This window comes from Actinia tenebrosa, unplaced genomic scaffold (assembly GCF_029948245.1).
Source record: "Actinia tenebrosa isolate PJP-AT-01 unplaced genomic scaffold, QUT_ActTen_1.0 PGA_scaffold6__47_contigs__length_16458017, whole genome shotgun sequence".
In the NCBI taxonomy this organism is placed as follows: Eukaryota; Metazoa; Cnidaria; class Anthozoa; order Actiniaria; family Actiniidae; genus Actinia; species Actinia tenebrosa.
Genome location: NW_028292583.1, coordinates 4,385,574 through 4,404,470, shown reverse-complemented (window position 1 = coordinate 4,404,470; position 18,897 = coordinate 4,385,574). Strand labels below are relative to the sequence as shown.

General features: G+C 35.8%; 2 protein-coding genes across 2 annotated transcripts; both read left to right on the top strand.

Annotated features, from left to right (window-relative positions):
* The first annotated feature begins 433 nt into the window (after positions 1 to 433).
* LOC116290656 (maternal embryonic leucine zipper kinase) lies at positions 434 to 12,387 on the top strand. The gene is made up of 23 exons (XM_031697740.2): positions 434 to 714; positions 1,996 to 2,045; positions 2,406 to 2,441; positions 2,859 to 2,975; positions 3,441 to 3,494; positions 3,606 to 3,695; positions 3,884 to 3,910; positions 4,122 to 4,221; positions 4,301 to 4,335; positions 4,671 to 4,769; positions 5,093 to 5,129; positions 5,327 to 5,358; positions 6,188 to 6,286; positions 6,659 to 6,745; positions 7,441 to 7,532; positions 7,614 to 7,650; positions 7,729 to 7,981; positions 8,255 to 8,336; positions 9,038 to 9,179; positions 9,353 to 9,451; positions 9,871 to 9,974; positions 10,699 to 10,793; positions 11,380 to 12,387. Exons 1-23 carry the CDS (start codon positions 648 to 650, stop codon positions 11,460 to 11,462), a joined length of 1,917 nt encoding a protein of 638 aa, XP_031553600.2. The 5' UTR covers positions 434 to 647; the 3' UTR covers positions 11,463 to 12,387.
* Positions 12,388 to 15,867: 3,480 nt separating this feature from the next.
* Positions 15,868 to 17,311, top strand: LOC116290610 (uncharacterized). The gene has a single exon (XM_031697680.2). It carries the CDS (start codon positions 16,375 to 16,377, stop codon positions 16,903 to 16,905), a length of 531 nt encoding a protein of 176 aa, XP_031553540.2. The 5' UTR covers positions 15,868 to 16,374; the 3' UTR covers positions 16,906 to 17,311.
* The last annotated feature ends 1,586 nt before the right edge of the window (positions 17,312 to 18,897 follow it).

The window sequence follows — 18,897 nt, the reverse complement described above, 5'->3', positions numbered from 1 at the left end:
AAAAGAATATAGATACATGCAAAGCAGTTTTTAATTGGTTGCACAAGAAAAAGAAGAGAACAAAATTGATTAAGAGGTAATCTTGAAAATTATCTAAAAAATAATAAGGAAAAAAATGACCGGGAAAAAAAAATTGGGAAAATGGGAAAACTAACCTGAAAAAAAAAAACCCATGAAAATAAATAAGTTAGGCTAGAATATCATAATTAAATTTGTTAGGTTATTTCAGATTATTTGAAATTTAAATTTATTAAAGATTTAAATATTTATTTTTAGATTTATTGATTTTATGGCCGTGAGAGACTGGCATTTAAAAGAAGCCATTCATGTGCCCTATTGTTCCATCTCCACAGCCGATTGGCCAGTTGTCAAAAATATCCGTCAATCAACGAATTTTAAACTTGGAAATGTGATCGTTGTAAAGTGAGTCCAAGGAGAAAATCGAGCGGTCGATTGTGAAGGTGGATCAAAAGACTTCCTAAATTTTCAACTTTAACATCCAAAAATACCCTGGAGCATCCAAGATACTTAAAGAACAAGTGCTATTTTATGGTATTTCCGAGTTTTAAAGCCAAAGGAAAGTGGTGGTCAATAATAATCTTCTTCGCTCGGCTTCCGGGAACACGGTTCTCAACGTTTGAACTAAAATGCCGTCTTTGACGTTCCCAGAAGAGCTTACTAAACACTACGATGTCAAAGAAACCATTGGAAGCGGTAAGTACTGCACTGGTTAAGCACGATACCCGTCTTTATTAATATTGCTATTTCATGAGAGAAAAACTATTTTAGTTCGACCTTTGAGCGAAATGTTCGTTAGCGCTGCGTTTGATTCCATTTGTAATCGAGTCTCCTTCCACTATATTTATCTTCCAAATACACCCCTATATATTTACCTAATACTCTTTATTTCAAAACTATGTTTACCTCTGCCTTTGGATCCAGAATATGGGAGAATATAGGCTTTCTTTTAAAATGAAAATATTTGAATTCGTTGCTAGAGAGTTCGGAATTGTTCAAAAACATCAGCAAACTGAAACAGAGTTTTTGCCAACTTTAGCTGCCTTTCCTTCATTAATTTCTCGATTTATTTATTGTTGTACAAATTTGTGTTATCAGCCAATTCAAAAAAACATTGATCCAAATTTGTACTCCAACCTATTGTCCACTAAATTTGTACTTTGGATTCAAATAAGTCCTGCGTTTTGTAATTCAATCTTTATGGATTTTACAGTGTATATCGATGTTATTGTTTGTTATTTTTACCGATTTCTAAAGCTTAATGAATTCCTTAATTGTTCTGGAACAATCCTATGTTTAATAATATTCAGTGTTTGATTCTCATATGTGGGTATTCTAGTCTACTAGTGTGCTATGAAGATAAGGGTTATGTAAGCTCTACTGAGTGTTTTTATATATATTGAAGAAATAGAAAACGCGCGCGCGTGCTGTGTGCTGTGATAAAGCACGCGGGGGTTGGCAGAATTCGAGAGAAGTGTTAGGAGAAGCACGATGCGTAGCGGAGTGATTCTGGACACTTCTCGAGTGTTCTGACAATCCCCAAGTGCTTTATGACTGCAGCAAGCAAATTTTTTATTTCTTTTATGAAATACAAATTGCAATAATAGATAGGAATGACAGAACAGAAAGTGCGCACGCGTGCAATGTGCTCTCATAAAGCACGCGCTCCAAACCAATCAGAACGCGACATTCATAACAGTTATTTTATAAATTTATATGTATGATACTAACTTTATTCTATAACCAAACTTTACCTAAATTACACACATTAGATGAGATTACAGTTCATGTAAATACTGTTAATAAATGTCTATCAGATAATCTCTAATCAAAACAACTAAACTTCAAAAGTGCATTTCATACATGCATTAAAGTGTGTAAACTCTTGACTTGGAATGGAATTCAAAAGTAAATAGGCTAATATAGTTCCAATATTTTCAGTCATACTTTAAATCATGCTGTTTTGTTTTTCACCAGGTGGTTTTGCAAAGGTCAAACTTGGTATACATCAGTTGACAGGGGAAAAGGTTAGGGATTTCATATCATAACATTAGTGTTTGAATTGATAATGTACCCTTTGTTGAAGCATGTTTATGGCTATGTCAAGTCTTCTCCAATGTCATTTCTATTAATGTTTTCTGTTTTCCTGTAGCTACCTCTTTATGATATTAAACTAACTGCCAAAAAAATCCTGCTTTAGGTATATTGGTTTACAAGAAAATTCCTGTCAAACCTTCTCATGTTGACCTTGGAAGGGTGTGACAGTAGCTTGACAATTGCATTCAGCACCGGAATTCTATCAGTTATTAAATACGTTATAATTGTTTGCTCTTGTTCCATAAAATACTAGTTAAACCCTACTAAATGTTTTGCTTTATTTGTTGTAGGTTGCAATAAAAATGATGAACAAAGCAGCTTTAGGGGTAATGAGAATAAATAAAATAATAGGGAGTTCCTTTTTATAACTTCTTATTATTTAATAGCACACATAGTACAATATAATTTTCTTTATTGTCGTAATGCAATTTACATTTATGAGAGGTGGAGGACTTTACAAGCTGCACTATTAACTTATGAGTGAATTGTTAATATATAATTTAGTTTTATGCCTCCAAAGGGATAGGATGGTAGGTGATATGCATACTCCTTAAAGTTTATAAATATTATGCATAATAGCGATCAATTTACATGTTTTAATGTTAAGATTAGTTGGAAAGAGTATAACAGCAGCCTATCACAGCACTTGCGCTGGAGCACAAGTTCTTTGGGAGAGAAAGGAAATGAACTTTCTGATTAAAAACTTAAACATTAACATAATACATTTTTCCTCTTGACTTCAGCATGACCTCCCTAGAGTCAAGAGAGAAATTGGAGCCATGAAAGAGTTATGTCACCAGCATGTTTGCCAGCTCTACCAAGTTATTGAGACAGCAGAGAATATCTTTATGATTCTTGAGGTAATGGCATGGAAGAGTATTCCAGGATAACCCATCACAATGTAGAGTGAAAATGTGAACCAATCAGGAGAGAGCTTCAGAAATAATAATCAATTATTTCATGAGCCTGAGTCTGCTGAGTTGTTAATTATATTTGATAATAATATTAATTTTTATAGTTAAAACAAATCACAAACAGGCAAACTGTTTGCTTTGGGTTTCACAATGAATATTATTTCCAGTTTAAACTCATCAATAATAAAAACAACAATAATAATTAATGTCTGCCTGACTTAATATATCTCATATCTTATAATTGCCTTTGATAATAGCAAGCTCAACTCCTGAATAGCTCAAGTTGCAATGCTTTGTTTTTATCTTATCTTACAAATTGTTTACTTTATTTGTAAGAGCTATCATAATAATTGTAATCATTTTTTATTTAACAAATCTGCTTATGTCATTATTTTTGGTATTTTTGTGTAGTTTGCCCAGGGGGGAGAGCTTTTTGACTACATTGTGGCCAAAGACCGTCTTAAGGTGAGCAAAACACTGTATCTGCACTGTAACTGGAGTCTATTATATAAATGATTGGCAAATTTAATATGGTTATCCATATCCTTAAATAATTTCTTCATTCTGTTTTTACAGGAGGAAGAAGCAAGAGGATTTTTCCGTCAGATAATTTCAGCTGTTGCATATATTCATGATAAAGGTTATGCACACAGAGACCTTAAACCTGTAAGTAACTGGATGAAATAATATAGATTAATAAATACTATGTCAATTATAGAGCTAGTGGCTGTTTCCACCTTTGGATTCAAATGAATTTTTTTTCTAGGTTAGAATGTTCTGAATTTTACATCATCTGTCATCACTGACTCTACAATATTCACAATTGATTCTCAACATCTTATTTATATTCCTAGGAAAATTTACTTCTTGATGAAGATCAAGTAAGTGCATGTGCCATTTATTTATAGATACTAATTAATTATATATTCACAATCTTTTCTTTGTATGTCTGTCTGTCTGTCTGTCTGCCTGCTAAGAAACCAGCCATCAAATTTATCATTAACCTCAAAATATCTGTACAACATTTTACCACATTTTAGGGCTCATGCCAAGGCATGTTTAACTCTTTTGTAACCATCGTGTTTCTTCTAGAATATTAAATTGATAGACTTTGGTCTTGTGGCTAAACCAGAAGGGGGCATGACAGAACAGCTGGAAACATGTTGTGGTTCACCGGCATATGCAGCACCAGGTACTTTTCTTTAAACAAGTCTGGGAAAATTAAAGAACGTACTCATTTATCTTCTAACATTACCAATTTCTCTTTTCAGAATTGGTATCTGGGCTGCCATACTTTGGAAATGAGGTAAGTTCAAGCATATGCTTTGTTTATATAAATTTTATGCTTTAAATTTGTAAAAAAAAAAGGTTTATTTTGGTCATCTTTACTGAAAAAAGGATACATTTATTTTTCAATCCCCACCCTGGTTGGGCACGTGGTTGGCGTATAAAAATAAAAATAAATCACTTTTATTTAAGTGTCTAGTCATTCTAGCGCTTTCGCACTAATTGAGGACACTTTTCACTCACACGCACAACCACAACATTTAATATTCTATGCACATGACGCTCAACTCAACTTATAAATGATTTATTCAAAGTATATCTTAATACTCATATTATTTTACCTGTTTATTTTAGGTTGATTTATGGAGTATGGGTGTCTTGTTGTATGCTCTTGTTTGTGGATTTCTTCCATTTGATGATGAAAATACATACAAGCTATACAGGCTTATCCAGGTAAGACAACTCTCTAAATATTATTTCACTAAACTGATACATTATAGGGGTAAAAATAACGAATTAAAATTATGGTCAAATCACAAGTTTGGCTTGCTGGTCATTTCCAGTAGTGGAGCCGAAATGAGGTATGACTGAGCTAAAACTAATTTGACTGCTCATTATTGACCAGTTATAAATGATTTGATAGTCATCGGCAAATTATGCTTTAACTTAGGAAATCATTCTTTTCTCTCCTTCATTCATTCATTTGTTGATTCCATACACTTTCACATTATTTTTTCATTTTGTTTCATTCACATTCTTTCTTTCCCATTTTACAGAAAGGAGAATATGAAATTCCATCATGGCTTTCACCAGGTATTTATTAGAATAACCCGCAAGGCTTTATTTCTTAAAAACTTCATGGTTAGATTAAACTTGTAGTTTGTTGCTGACTTTCTCTAGATTATTTAAAGATCTTCAGAGTTACAGCTCTATATTTAACACTTATTTTTATTAAGCCACCATTTCAAGCTTTTACTGAACTTACTAATTTTCATGCTGTTATTTTCTAGGAACATTAAGAATGATCAATCAACTGTTGCAAGTAGGTACCAACATTTACAGGGGCGGATCCAGGAATTTGTTAAGGGAGGGGTGCAGCACACAAAGTCAACCCAGGGAGGGGTGTACCCCTTAGAATCAAAGGGAAAAAACATTATTTTGTATCAAAGTAGGGGCACAAAGTTGAACCAGGGAGGGGTGCGCACCCCTGCACCCCTCCCCTGGATCCGCCACTGATTTACATACTTCTAAGCATGGGATTTTTGATGTTAAACAAAGCTCTTTTACATGCCTTAGTTTTTTAAAACCTGCAGCCTGCTTCACATGGAAATAGTCTGTTTAAAGTACACATTAGCTTATGCTTAAAACTATGCAAATTAATTATCGTGAGTCTAAAGGATTGGCCATGGGAGTCTAAAGGATTGGTCATTGATTAGCATGCTTTCATTAAGTTTGGGTGCATGCAGGAGGCTGCTAAGTACGAAGGACTCTAGCTTCTTGAGTGCTTAAGCAATTGCTCTATTTCACTATGACGTCACTGCTTGTTTATGTGGGGGATAGAATCGCCAAATCCAATAGAAAATTTAACAAAATTTGCTCCTAGCGAAACAGTTTAATCTAAATGGCCTGGTTTTCAGATATAATATGTGTCAACATGTACTAAAAAATATTCTGAGCGTTTGCTGGCTATTTTACTTCTCTTCGTGGATTGATATGGGTTTTAGGATAATTTTCGGTGAATTTGCGTTGATTTGACCCCCTCCGACGACCATGATCCTTTGCCTTTAAACAATAGATTGTTTTGATGTGACGTCATAGTGAAATAGGGCAATTGACCAAATGCAAATTCTAAATTTTAATCTGCACTTCAGGTGAATCCAAGAAAACGCATAACAATAAAGGAAATGTTAAATAATGAATGGGTCATGAAGGGTTATGCTGCTCCAGTCCAGTGGAAATCAAAAATAAAGGTATATCTAAAAAGAAGTTGTTTACAACTACATTAACATGACAATTTTTGTAGTGACTGCTTACTTTTACTGGACCATACTTATCAAGAACAGTAGTGACTCTGACTGCCTTTGCCATGACAACCTCACAAGAGGAAAGAGGCATGTAAATTATTCATCACTTCTCTTCCCACACTTTGCTTACCTTTACGTGCTTCACATATTTTCACCATCATTCTGATGAAGACTATCACTAGTCATAGCCCAAACATCATGCCCTTAAAAAATATATGCATGTTATCCGTAATCTTACATTTAATTGCATACTTTTACTTAGTCATATCATGCATTTTGACAGTGATTCTATTGCTCTTTTAATACTTCTTTTCACAGCGAGACTCACCAGATATTGAAGTCATAGAGGAAATGGCATCCTACTACAATGTCTCACCAGAGAGAATGGCCAAAAAAATTCTAGAGGTACGTGCACCAGACTTTGGTAATCAGAGTTTACATCAAGGGAAATCAAAGAATGCTCCAGTAACTGAGCAAAATTCTCCATAACTACCATTATCTGCCCATATTAATTCAAAACTTAATGAAATCCATGCCAGGATTCTCTGGCTAGTTCATGATCTTCTCCTAATATTTTAAGTACTGTTTAATAAACGAGCAGGAGTGTTTTATCAGGTATAAAACACGAGGCCTAGCCGAGATAGACCCGATAAAACACGATCTGCGAGTTTATTAAATGGCTTAAAAAACTCCAGATGTATGTTCTCATACTGTACCGAATTCTTTACGAAATGAACCAAGTTTGATAGAGAAAATCCAAGTTAAAGTTTATGCAAATGAAGACGAATCTATATCAGATATAAAACCTCCTTCATGTTCATGATTTCTATTGTGTTTCCTTCATGAATTATTAATGAGTTTTTTAACACATAATAGAAACCTTGGGACGGGTTGTTCATCAAAGCTGGATTAGCGCTAATCCAGGATTAACTCTATAGGTCTTATTAAGAGTTAACCCAGGATTAGCACTAATCGGGCTTTGAACAACTGGGCCCTGGGAAGCTAAGTGGTAATAACGGCCAACCCTCAATGATTTTTGGAATTCCTTTATTAATACCTGTATCACATTTAGTTATTTTTTCGAATCCCCATTTTTGTAGTGGAAATACGACTCAGTCACAGCTACATATTTCTTGTTAAGAAAGAAAAAATGCAATGGACAATTGCCTCATCTTCTTCCAAAATATTCCAAGTGAGTGAAATTATGTTTACTTCTTTCTCCTTTTTACCACTTTATTCTCTAACGTTGTGTGATGTGGTGTTCTGTTAACAGGGCATTCAGAGACTTTAATGAATCAAAGGAAAATGAGGTAAGTGTGAGTCAAAGTCTCCTCTCCTCTCCTCTCCTCTTATGTTAATTGGTTTGTGTCATATCCATCTTGCTTCAGCATCCTAATGTCCGTAAAACCGAAAACGAGAGAAATGATGTCGAGTTCGTCCTCCCTCCTCCAAAGCCTGCACCATACAGAGGGACCAAGGGACAAAGGCCCATTCTGGGGAATATGGGGCCATCTGAGGACATTATTTGTAAGCCACGAGCAGGCAGCATGCCTAACAATATGCCCAGTTCTCCCTCTAAAAATGATACCATTTCAATGCCACCACCATTAGCGCCAATCACTCCAAGACGCAATGCACAAGGTAACTACATGACTAGTTTTATCTCTAATGAGCTTGGTCTCAGTTGCACTAACTTCTGATCGTTTGCTTTGACTTGTGCAAAATTACAGCAACTTGAAAAATAAGTGTCAAGTTTTTCTTTGAACAATAAAAAAAGCAAGTTAGTGCAAATAATGTTATATACATTGATTTGCGATTTTGTTTGAACTAGTTTTTAAAGTAAGTACCCTGCTAATAACATTTGTAAGAAATTTGCATGATCGTTGTTTATCTTTTTTTTTTTCTTTTTTGCAGAAGGTTGTGACATCCCAATGTCAAAATCAGATTACCAGTTTGGTGCTAGTGGGCTTACGCCTATTGGACAAAGTAGTAGAATGTAAGTAAATGACATGATGATGATGATGATGATACATGATGATACATTAGATGATACATGATGATGATGGTGATACATGATGATGATACATGATGATGATACATGATGATGATGATACATGATACATGATGATGAGACACAGATGATACATTACGATGATACATTACGATGATACATGATGATGATACATGATGGTGATACATGATGATGATACGTGATGATGATACGTGATGATGATATGTGATGATGATACGTGATGATGATACATGATGATGATACATGATGATGATACATGATGATGATGATACATGATGATGATGATACATGATGATGATATATGATGATGATACGTGATGATGATACGTGATGATGATACGTGATGATGATACATGATGATGATACATGATGATGATACATGATGATACATGATGATGATACATGATGATGATACATGATGACGATACATGATGATGATACATGATGGTGATACATGATGATGATACATGATGATGATACATGATGATGATAATACATAATGATACATGATGATACATGATGATGATACATGATGATGATGATGGCGACAATAGTAATAAAGAGAGTTATGGGTCGCAGGACTGCGCATTCTAGTTTGGCTCCAAGTACGTGTGGAAATACATAATGAGGTAACTATTTTTGTTTTTTTCTCGATCTGTTGCTAGGATTTCTCACTCGTTAGATACGGATCTCGACAAGAAAACCAAAGGAGGTTGGAGAACACCTTTCAAGTCTCCTTTCACACCAAGAAAACGAGTGGGATCCGAAAAAGACACACCTTCTACAGCAGGCAAATGGGGATCAAGGGTAAGGTTGATTAAGAGGGGTTTTTTATCCGATTTCTTACATTAATACTCGTCGTGTTTTTCCCTAACACCTTTCTCGCGTTTTGCCAAAGCCCCGCGTGCTTTATAACAGTGCGCGCGCATTTTCTATTTATACATTATTTTCTAGTATAATATTCGGTGTTTTTTCCACAGGGTCTGATGTCAAGTATAGAGGAAGGATTAAATCGAGTCATTGATGCTATCACTCCAAAGAAAGGAAGCTTTACGTCGCATGGACCTCGAAAAGTCAAAGTATGTAAATCTAATACGGTTCCACAAAACTAACTCGCTAATGAAACTCAGTGGTATAACGAGCGCGAAGAGAGATCACGAAAAAGTGTATTCAAAATTTAATTTTTGCTGTGTATTGGACTTTCGGAAGTGGTGCAGTGGCAAGCGCAAGCAACGTTCACACGTGAAACGCAAATGCAAACAAACGAAGGCACGAAAACGGAGAAGTGCTCGTTTCAATCAAAACATTTTTTGGTCTTGCGTTTGCGTTTTCATTGGTCCACAAGTTTAAAACGCAAATGCAATAAAATGAAATCGTTTCCATTCCTTGCTTTTGCGTTGCTATAATTCTCACTTTGCTTGCCCTTCCGTTTGTGTTTCTGTTTGTATTTGCGTTGCTCGTCTGAGGCAGATTTATTCATCTTGTTATTATCCTGCAGGCGTTATACAACGTATCGACGACATCGACAAAAAGCCCCGAAGAAGTGATGGAGGAGTTGAAGCGAGTGTTAACCGAAGCTGACGTACTCTTCAGACAGAAGGGGTGAGTATGCGTGTAGTTGTATCGTCGGTCCGATATATCTACTCTGATGCCAGGGGGACGTGAAGATTTTATTGGTGGAGCTGAGTACTTGAATATAACGATCAAGATCAGAAGAGCTCTTGAATAGAGGATATTATGGATACATGCAAATGAGACAATCGTTGTATTGACCCGAAAACATCACTTGTATGATTCTTAAAACAAAAGAATATACCATCGTGGGCTCAATTGTAATAACAGCTATAAAGGTTTTGCACCATCACGTGTCGGCGCCCATAATCCAGCTTGGACTGCCTGTGGCTAGATGGCAGAACAATAAAGTCCCTTTGCTCTCGGGAATTGAGCTCTTTCTCATGTAAGACGATTGTATTGTTCCTGCCATCTAACATGGTTGTCGTCACGTGGTGTAAACCTGCGTAAACCCGCACGATGTCTAAGAGTAAAGTGTTGTTATGCGCAATAGTTTGTATCCTTTGGCAATGTCATTACTGTACCGTAGCCGTGCATTGGTGACATGCGGAAAAATTTGTCATGAATAAACGTCCTCCCCTCCCCCTCCCCCTCCCCCTCCCCCTCCCCCTCCCCCTCCCCTCCCCTCCCCCTCCCCCTCCCCCTCCCCCTCCCCCTCCCCCTCCCCCTCCCCCTCCCCCTCCTCCCTCCCCCTCCCCTTCGTTCTTCGTCTTACATCAGATCAGGGGCTTGATAGAATTGTACTGTCTAACAGGTATTCAGTACGATGCAAGACCATAGATGACAGAGGGAAGGTTATTTTAGAATTCGAAATGGAAGTTTGTCATATACCAAAGATGGAACTCATCGGTAAGTAGCACCACATGCTTAGTGCTCGCTATAGCCCGCCCCTCTGCCCCCACCCCCTTCCATGCCACGCCCTGCGCAACTGCCACGCTAGTTAAGACATCTAGATTCTTCCGCGCATTTTCATAACCCTGCTATCGGAACAAGTAACAATTATCTCCAGAGATTCTGTTTCGCTTTCTCACTTCCCTTCAAAACAGCAAAGAACCTCTGGACCCCAGGGTATAGCCACACCGTCACTCACACCGTCACGGAATCCAAAAACCTTGTATCGAGTATAATAAACGTGTGTGCATCTAAATATATGCAGTATTTGAAGCAGAGGGCCAATATATTTAAATTCTAACGTCATATGAAATATCTTCTCCTAACACTAATCTTCTTACGCAGATTAGACACTCGTATAATAATATATGTAATACTGTATTTGGCACAGACCAATGTCACGGAACAAGACAGGTTACAATGGTACTAATAATTTGTTTGAGGTGGAATTCCTGAAAAGAGGATTCAACTCCCCTACACAGTATCCCTTTTCTCAAATCTTAATCACCTTCAGACAATATACTGATTCTTTAATGTGTTTTAGGTATTCGACGGAAGCGTATGAAAGGAGACACCTGGGCTTACAAGAAAATCTGCGAAAATCTGTTGGCCGCTGCGTATCTGTGAGAACAGATCAAATCCGCGCGCGACCAATTTGTTTTATGATAAATAATGATAATATACAATAATCAGAGGAGCGAGACCCCTCACCCCCGTGGGCCACACCCCTGTATGGTGGCTTTGCTTGGCGGTTCTAGTTGAAATAGTAAAGAATTTAATCCCCGTTAAAGATAATATAAAACCTTGTTATATGAATTAGAACTAATATTACCAGATAAATTAGCAAAAGAAATTTAATAGAGTACAAACAATATATCCGTGAAACACTAATAGTGCTAGTTAAACGAAAGAAAAGAATAGAATTAGCATAAAATAGCGTAAGTTAGCATTACTAATATTTCAAGGATATATTCTTCGTTTGCAATAGACTTCATAGCCGCCATGCTGGAAGAATTTGACAAAAGATTTTTCAATGAATTCTTTTGTTATATCTTCCAACATGGCGGACATCCCTTTTGTTATTCGGCTTTCTTGGGATTGATTGCAAACCAAGAATTGTTTGCACTCTACCTAGTCTCCCTCGCATCCGCTTTCGACCGACACTAAAAACGGATGCGAGGGAGACTACACTCTACCCGTATGTTTAAGAAATACAAGGCTTTTTGGATCTTATACCCGCCTCCAGAGAATAGAAGAGTGTTAACCCATTTCTTTCCACGAAAAGAATAGATTTTATTGCTGGTAGGTTGGATGGCTAGATAGTTAGTTCTTTATAAGACATACGAAGTGGATGACGATGATGGTTATCTATTAGAGTGAAGTCATTAAACCCTTGAAATAGATATTCGACTATCGCACGTTAACTAACATTTATTTATTTCACGGTTAAATGCCTTCATTCTATGATTCCAGACTTGTAAATAATATACGTATACATTAATCTCGATGTTCTGTTTTGGGTTAATGAGTAGTAAAAATGAGTAGTATAGGAGTTTATTTGCATAACTTATTGCATTCAAATGAACAATGTTCCCCTCTCTTATAATACGATAATAGTAACTTTTCTTTGGCGAACGAAAGACATAAAATTCGCGACACCAGAGTTCGAGTCAAATTCTAGCCTGTGTTCGTTGGAGTTCGGCGATACGTCGTAGCAAAATAACCGCAAAACGTCAAGCAACGGAGTTCTGAGAACCAAAAAAACGAGGGGAATTTTGCAGTTCTTATAATTAACCTCGCACAAGCAAATTTCAAAACGTGCTTGCCTGAAGGAGATAAATAGAACGAACATACTCAAAAAACCAGACAGATGAGCCGATAAAATCTAACCGTAATTTACTGGCCTCTATAAATACCTCGGTACTAAAAATTGTCTTTTGCACATTAATTGATTCAAGATTTCAATTCGTTATCTTAATTGCTTGCGGACTATGAATGCGTAAAAATAAGCTAAATGTCTCGCGCTAGCGCAAAGAATGTGAATTGCTTCAAGATTTCGATTTATCTTCATTGATTTTGGCTACAAATGCGTAAAAAACAAGCTAAATGTATTACGCCAGCACGTTCTATTAAACTATTTCTCTTCGGCGTATTGAATGTTTTCCCCCACGAACTTACAGTGGCTGACACTGTTAAAAACGTATCTCGCCAAATGCCTTTTCGTTTATACTATATATATATATATTTACTTTGAATTGCAAAAAAAGGTTTGGGGTCTACTAACTTTTCTTCGCATCAATGACGCGATCGAACTACGTATTTAGCAAGTTGGCCGGATAGAGAATAACGAAGTGTAGTGCCTTTTCACGGGATTACGATGGAGATCTCCATACATGTTCACGTTTACTGGACGTCATCGCGGATTTCCTCTTTATTGTCACTTCTTTTATTTCCTAGCGGTATTCCTCTAGCACTCGAGGCAACAAAATGAGAGAGAGTAAAGCAATGAAAAGAAAAATGAAATAGGAAAAAGACGAGTACTTAGCTTTACTTAGCCTTTGAACATCGAGATACTGGTCGTTAAAGGGACTCTGAGGTGCCAGACACATCATAGCTTAAAATGTACATCAAACCTTGTTGATTTTGAAAATCGAAATGAAAATTCCATGAAATGCGTTTTTTGGGGTGATATCGTCCGTCAAAGTTGCGAAATGACTTAAGCTGGGCTCCCTGTGGAATATCGCGGATTTGATGGCTTGGGATGAATGAGGTGTGATGACGTCAGATAGTGGAACGTGTTGGATAGTTGGAGCTGAATCAACCAAATTTCGCTATGGAAGTATGGCTGTTCTTTATCAATTTGAGCCGGAAATTGCTTGAGGAGAAGAATATAATACACCCGATGAAAGTGTGAGCGAGGACAGTGAGCTAGAAGAAGTGGCGAACGAGGAAAGGCTTCTAGGAATCGATCTTAAAATCAACAATGTGTCGTGATGATAACAGCTAGCTGATATGTTTTTATGTTGTTAAATGAGCCTATTAGGTAAAAGATTATGTGGTAAATGAAACATTTTATTTCACTTAAGATTTCAATATTTTCTGATGTTAAACTCAACGTAATTATTAGACATGACATGCATCACGACTATTGTGTCTGAACCGAGATGTGCTTAGGACTGCATTTAATAGTTTCTCTTCATGACAGAGAAGGCTCATTCCAAATTGAACAAATATTACAAATAAGTGAGTTTTTTTTAAGTATTTTCTATTACGTTCTTATATTCCAAATAAGTGAGCTTTTTCCGGTATTTTCTATATCATATACGTATACGTTCAATGCATATTCATTTCGCTGAAATGCTTTTTCAGCCCTCTGCGTTGTGCTAGTTCTGATATCGCCAATTTATAATTACATGGTGAATGCACGGTTATCTTAGCAAAAAGATCAGCATGTGTGGTATCTAAGATATTAAAGATCTACCTTCCCGGAATGTATGAGGAAGATACTGGCTTTAAAGAAGATGGAAGTGAAGATGAAGTTGCTGACACGTACACCACATCGATTCCTTGAAGCCTTTCCTCGTTCGCCACTTCTTCTAGCTCACTGTCCTCGCTCACACTTTCATCGGGTGTATTATATTCTTCTCCTCAAGCAATTTCCGGCTCAAATTGATAAAGAACAGCCATACTTCCATAGCGAAATTTGGTTGATTCAGCTCCAACTATCCAACACGTTCCACTATCTGACGTCATCACACCTCATTCATCCCAAGCCATCAAATCCGCGATATTCCACAGGGAGCCCAGCTTAAGTCATTTCGCAACTTTGACGGACGATATCACCCCAAAAAACGCATTTCATGGAATTTTCATTTCGATTTTCAAAATCAACAAGGTTTGATGTACATTTTAAGCTATGATGTGTCTGGCACCTCAGAGTCCCTTTAAGTAATTTCTATCTGTCTAAATCAGTAAACACTGCATAATTTTCCTTGTTCGAAAACCAATTTAGATCTTGTTAACTCAGTTTGTTTTCTTAGCGATTCAAAAGTAAATATTACTAATGCCTTACAACATTTACTAACGAGGTGCGTCAAGAGAGCCAATAGCGTACGTCAGTTTGGGTATACCTAGCTCTCTTTCCGGCTAAACAGGACATGATAAGACAAGAGTAAAGAAACTCTAGCTGATCTAGTCAAGAGAGATTCGTGTGCACTTGCCGCATGTCATCTAACGCACTGTTCGAAAAAGAAAGAAGCTCGAAGACGAACGCAAGCCTTTTGTTTCAATACCGTATACATTATACTTTTTCTTGTTTGAGCCATTTTGAATCGAAAAAGTCACAAAATTGCTTTTATAATATGGACGATTTTACTATATATCTAGATTTGAAATCCAAATCTTGAGACCTTCGTAAAGTGACTCAGAACAAAGTCGGTCATAACCAATTATAAGAAATATACTTATTTGTACATTGAAATCTTATGTCGGCATTCAATAAATTAGATGATTAGGTTGTCAAAAAACAGGTTTAAAATTAGGTTTAAAAACAGTGTAAAATATAATTTTCTTTTTCTATGACTTTGAACTATATAATCAAGATATTAGGGTGCTCCATATATAGTGGTTCATGTATAATTTTGATTTCAATTAAAGTCGAGGCCTTTGCGACTATGGATAGCAAAGCGCGCAGTGTTCCAATACGAGTCGCAGAGGGGGGATTCAGATGTGCCGCGCCCATATAAACTTACCGTTATAAAGCATGTCAACGAGCACTATTAGAATGTTTAAAATATATATATAGTCATCGTGACGCAAAATCGTTAAGGTTTTTTATTTAGAACTGTTCATTCAGTTTATCGTCCATTAAAAGGTTTTTAAAAGGCCTGTGAACTATTTGAAGGTAACTCGAGATACGACTGAAAGGAACTAGCTGTCAGAATATATTTTCGCTAGAGGCTAGTGTTTCGGAGATAAGACTTAGGAATAAGGCCGAGAATCTAATGAGATTTACGTTTGGAACAAGAGAAGTCGTTCGAGGTGACTATAAGCGGAGCCAATCACAGCTTTTCGCTTGACGAAATCATCTCAAAAGCCTCTGGCTCTTATCGACTTGTTGGTTTTCTCTTGCGCAAATCATCCCTGTCGTACAAAGTGTTTATCACGTTTCTTAAGCAAACAAACTTTAAAAGGTAACGTGTCGGAGTACTGAGAGCAGAACACCGGTCACTTCGAAAGGAAAGTACTGATCAGTGATCAGAATATCAAGAAGAAAGATCTTGAAGGTCCATTTTTATTCAAAAGCATCTCACAAGCTTTTTAGCTTCTTAGACAAGATCCCAAATAGGATAAAAATTGGCTCGTCATTTTTTGGTATAATTGACATCTATTATTGATCAAAGAAATTGCAATTTCCTAACACAACAACAGGAAAGGCTGAATCGAACAATCAACAAGACATTCAAATTCCCTTTCTCTGGCGAAGGAAGACGATAAAAAGCTAGTGGAACTGTAAGCTTATGCTTTGGAGTGGTGCAAAATGCCTCGTAGATGCAATTGTTCAAAGATGAAGACAAAATTCTTGTCCAAATTTCATCGACCATCTTCGTATAAACAGGAACAAGACGAACCCGATGATCAAAAGACAAAACAAAGCAAGCGCAAAAACCACGAAGCTGAAACAAATGTTCAAGCTAAAAATATCCAGGAGAATGCATCGAAAATTGCAGAAAAGGAAGAATCGTGCTTGGAAAACTGTAAAACACAAACACTAAAGCTTCAAGAAACGTGCTATTTACGAGTCTGCGAGGAATATGGCGACAAAATCGATGAAACAGAAGAACGAGAGGGAAGGGAGGAAAGGGAAGAAAGTATTGCAGCCAGTGGCTCAAGAAGAAAAATGTCAACACATTTCGATAGACTTCGCAGCTTGTTGAAGCCTACTAACAGGCGGGATGCAATCTGTGACGAGATGGAAAAAAAGATCGAGCCGGCGAAAGGAGTTAGTCTCAGGCAGTACAGAAAATTCCTCGCGACGAGCTCTGTCTTGCAAGAACTAAAGATGCTGTAGATACTAATTACTATGGAAGCTAGCTAGGGACTGACTATATATAAGGGATATAGGTCAGGAACAGTAAGGTGATTCAGCTCCTATTTGAAGGTTATTTAACTGTTTTTTGTAGTAGAATATTTGGAGGCGTTTTTACGTCTAAACCTGACCCAATACTGTTTTATCGGACCCTGAAACAACAACTAGGTTGGACTTATAATCAGAGCCCGGCAACTCGCATATCAACTTGGATGATTATATTTAACGTACATGATATTACTTTATCAATGGATAGATAAACTTGCGGTAAACATTTGTTATTAACTTTTAAAGCTAAAAGAAGAAATTCATAAAATATTACTGTCTTATTTGCCAGGATATTAGCTTGGGTAGCCTGCGAATTTCCAAGAAAACGCCCCTTCCCTTTTGCGACAGATAGAAATTTATTATTATTATTATTTTTTTTATTATTATTATTATTATTATTATTTTATTATTATTTTTTTTTTTAATTTTATTTTATTTTATTTTATTTTATTTTATTTTATTTTATTTTATTTTATTTTATTTTATTTTATTTTATTTTATTTTATTTTATTTTATTTTATTTTATTTTATTTTATTTTATTTCATTTCATTTCATTTTATTTTATTTTATTTTATTTTATTTTATTTTTATTTATTTTTATTTATTTATTTCATTTATTTTATTTCTTAATTTTTTCATTTTTCTTTTGCAAAAGCTTCAATTCAGTCTGATAAGCTTAGCAAATCTGATATGAAAAGACCAAAGAAAAGAAAGTGGAATCACCCTCACAATAATGAAGTGTATTTTAAGAGAAGAATACGGTGTTCACCATCTCGTGATGTTTCAAACTGATAAATATTCATCATGATATTAAAGACCTTTATATTTCGTAAGAAATTAAAACGCCATCGATTAGAGCTGGCTAGATGTCACAGAAATCTGAAGAGGATTTACTTTTCATTAAAAAAATACATATATTTGACGCTTAGATGAACTGAGACCTGATTATGATTTTTGGAGGCAATTGTATGACAACCAAAAACCGGCTAGAGCTGTAATAACAACAGAGCTAAGAAGTTTGAATCACAGTTATACTCTCTAATAGATGCTAAAAGTGAGAGGCTGGAGTTGAAATGCTAAGGCCTATTAGCCTATATACATATAATGATAAAAACCATATTTCATTTAGTGACATTCCCGTTCTGTTGAACATCGCTTTACAAAAATACTCAACATCATTCATAAAAATATTATTAAGAAATTTCACAAGAAAACTTACATATGTATATATATTTAAATAAATTGTATAAACTATTTAAAACTATTCCATTGAAAATACTATCATAAAGACCTTAATGCATTATAAAATAAGGCTAACATTGTCAAAATCATATAAAAATATCTATAATATATAACAAAATGTTCTATAGGAACAAAGTAAAAGACGCGCCATTGGTCGTACTGAATATTTATTTTAAATTCTTACTGTGTAAAAAAGAAAAGACAATCTTAAAAGATTCAAGAAATCGTTTTCTCTTCTATACTTTTTTTTTTCTTCTTTTTCTTTTGGTTTGTTCTATTTGTTTTGCATTGATGTACACCATGTTCTATTATAGAATGATGACGGCGTTATAATCTTAGACAAATTATATCTTTTTTCCCCTTTCTTTTTCGTTTCTTTCCTCCTCGCTAGCTCCATTCTACTAGTAGTATAGAAAGCAAGCTTACAGGCAGTCAGTATTAATTGGTCATATTCACTCCTTATAATAACCACTTATCTCTCACAGAAATCTCCACACGTGCTCTTGAATAAGATATAAACAAGCTCAAGTAATTTTCACTATCGATATTAATCAGAAATCCCGAGATGTTCATATTATCTTTGCCTATTCCGTGATTATCTTCGTAATAAGATTTAACCGCTAGCGCCATGCAAAAGTAAACTAGACGAAGGTATATTTGCCTCAAAATCCACATGCTCACCG

Bases quoted from the DNA above. Each gene is read 5' to 3' on its own strand.
- LOC116290610 (XM_031697680.2), top strand. From the start codon at position 16,375: ATGCCTCGTAGATGCAATTGTTCAAAGATGAAGACAAAATTCTTGTCC.
- LOC116290656 (XM_031697740.2), top strand. From the start codon at position 648: ATGCCGTCTTTGACGTTCCCAGAAGAGCTTACTAAACACTACGATGTC. The intron at 715-1,995 runs GTAAGTACTGCA...GTTTTTCACCAG, and splicing joins CAAAGAAACCATTGGAAGCG to GTGGTTTTGCAAAGGTCAAA. The intron at 5,130-5,326 runs GTATTTATTAGA...GTTATTTTCTAG, and splicing joins TCCATCATGGCTTTCACCAG to GAACATTAAGAATGATCAAT.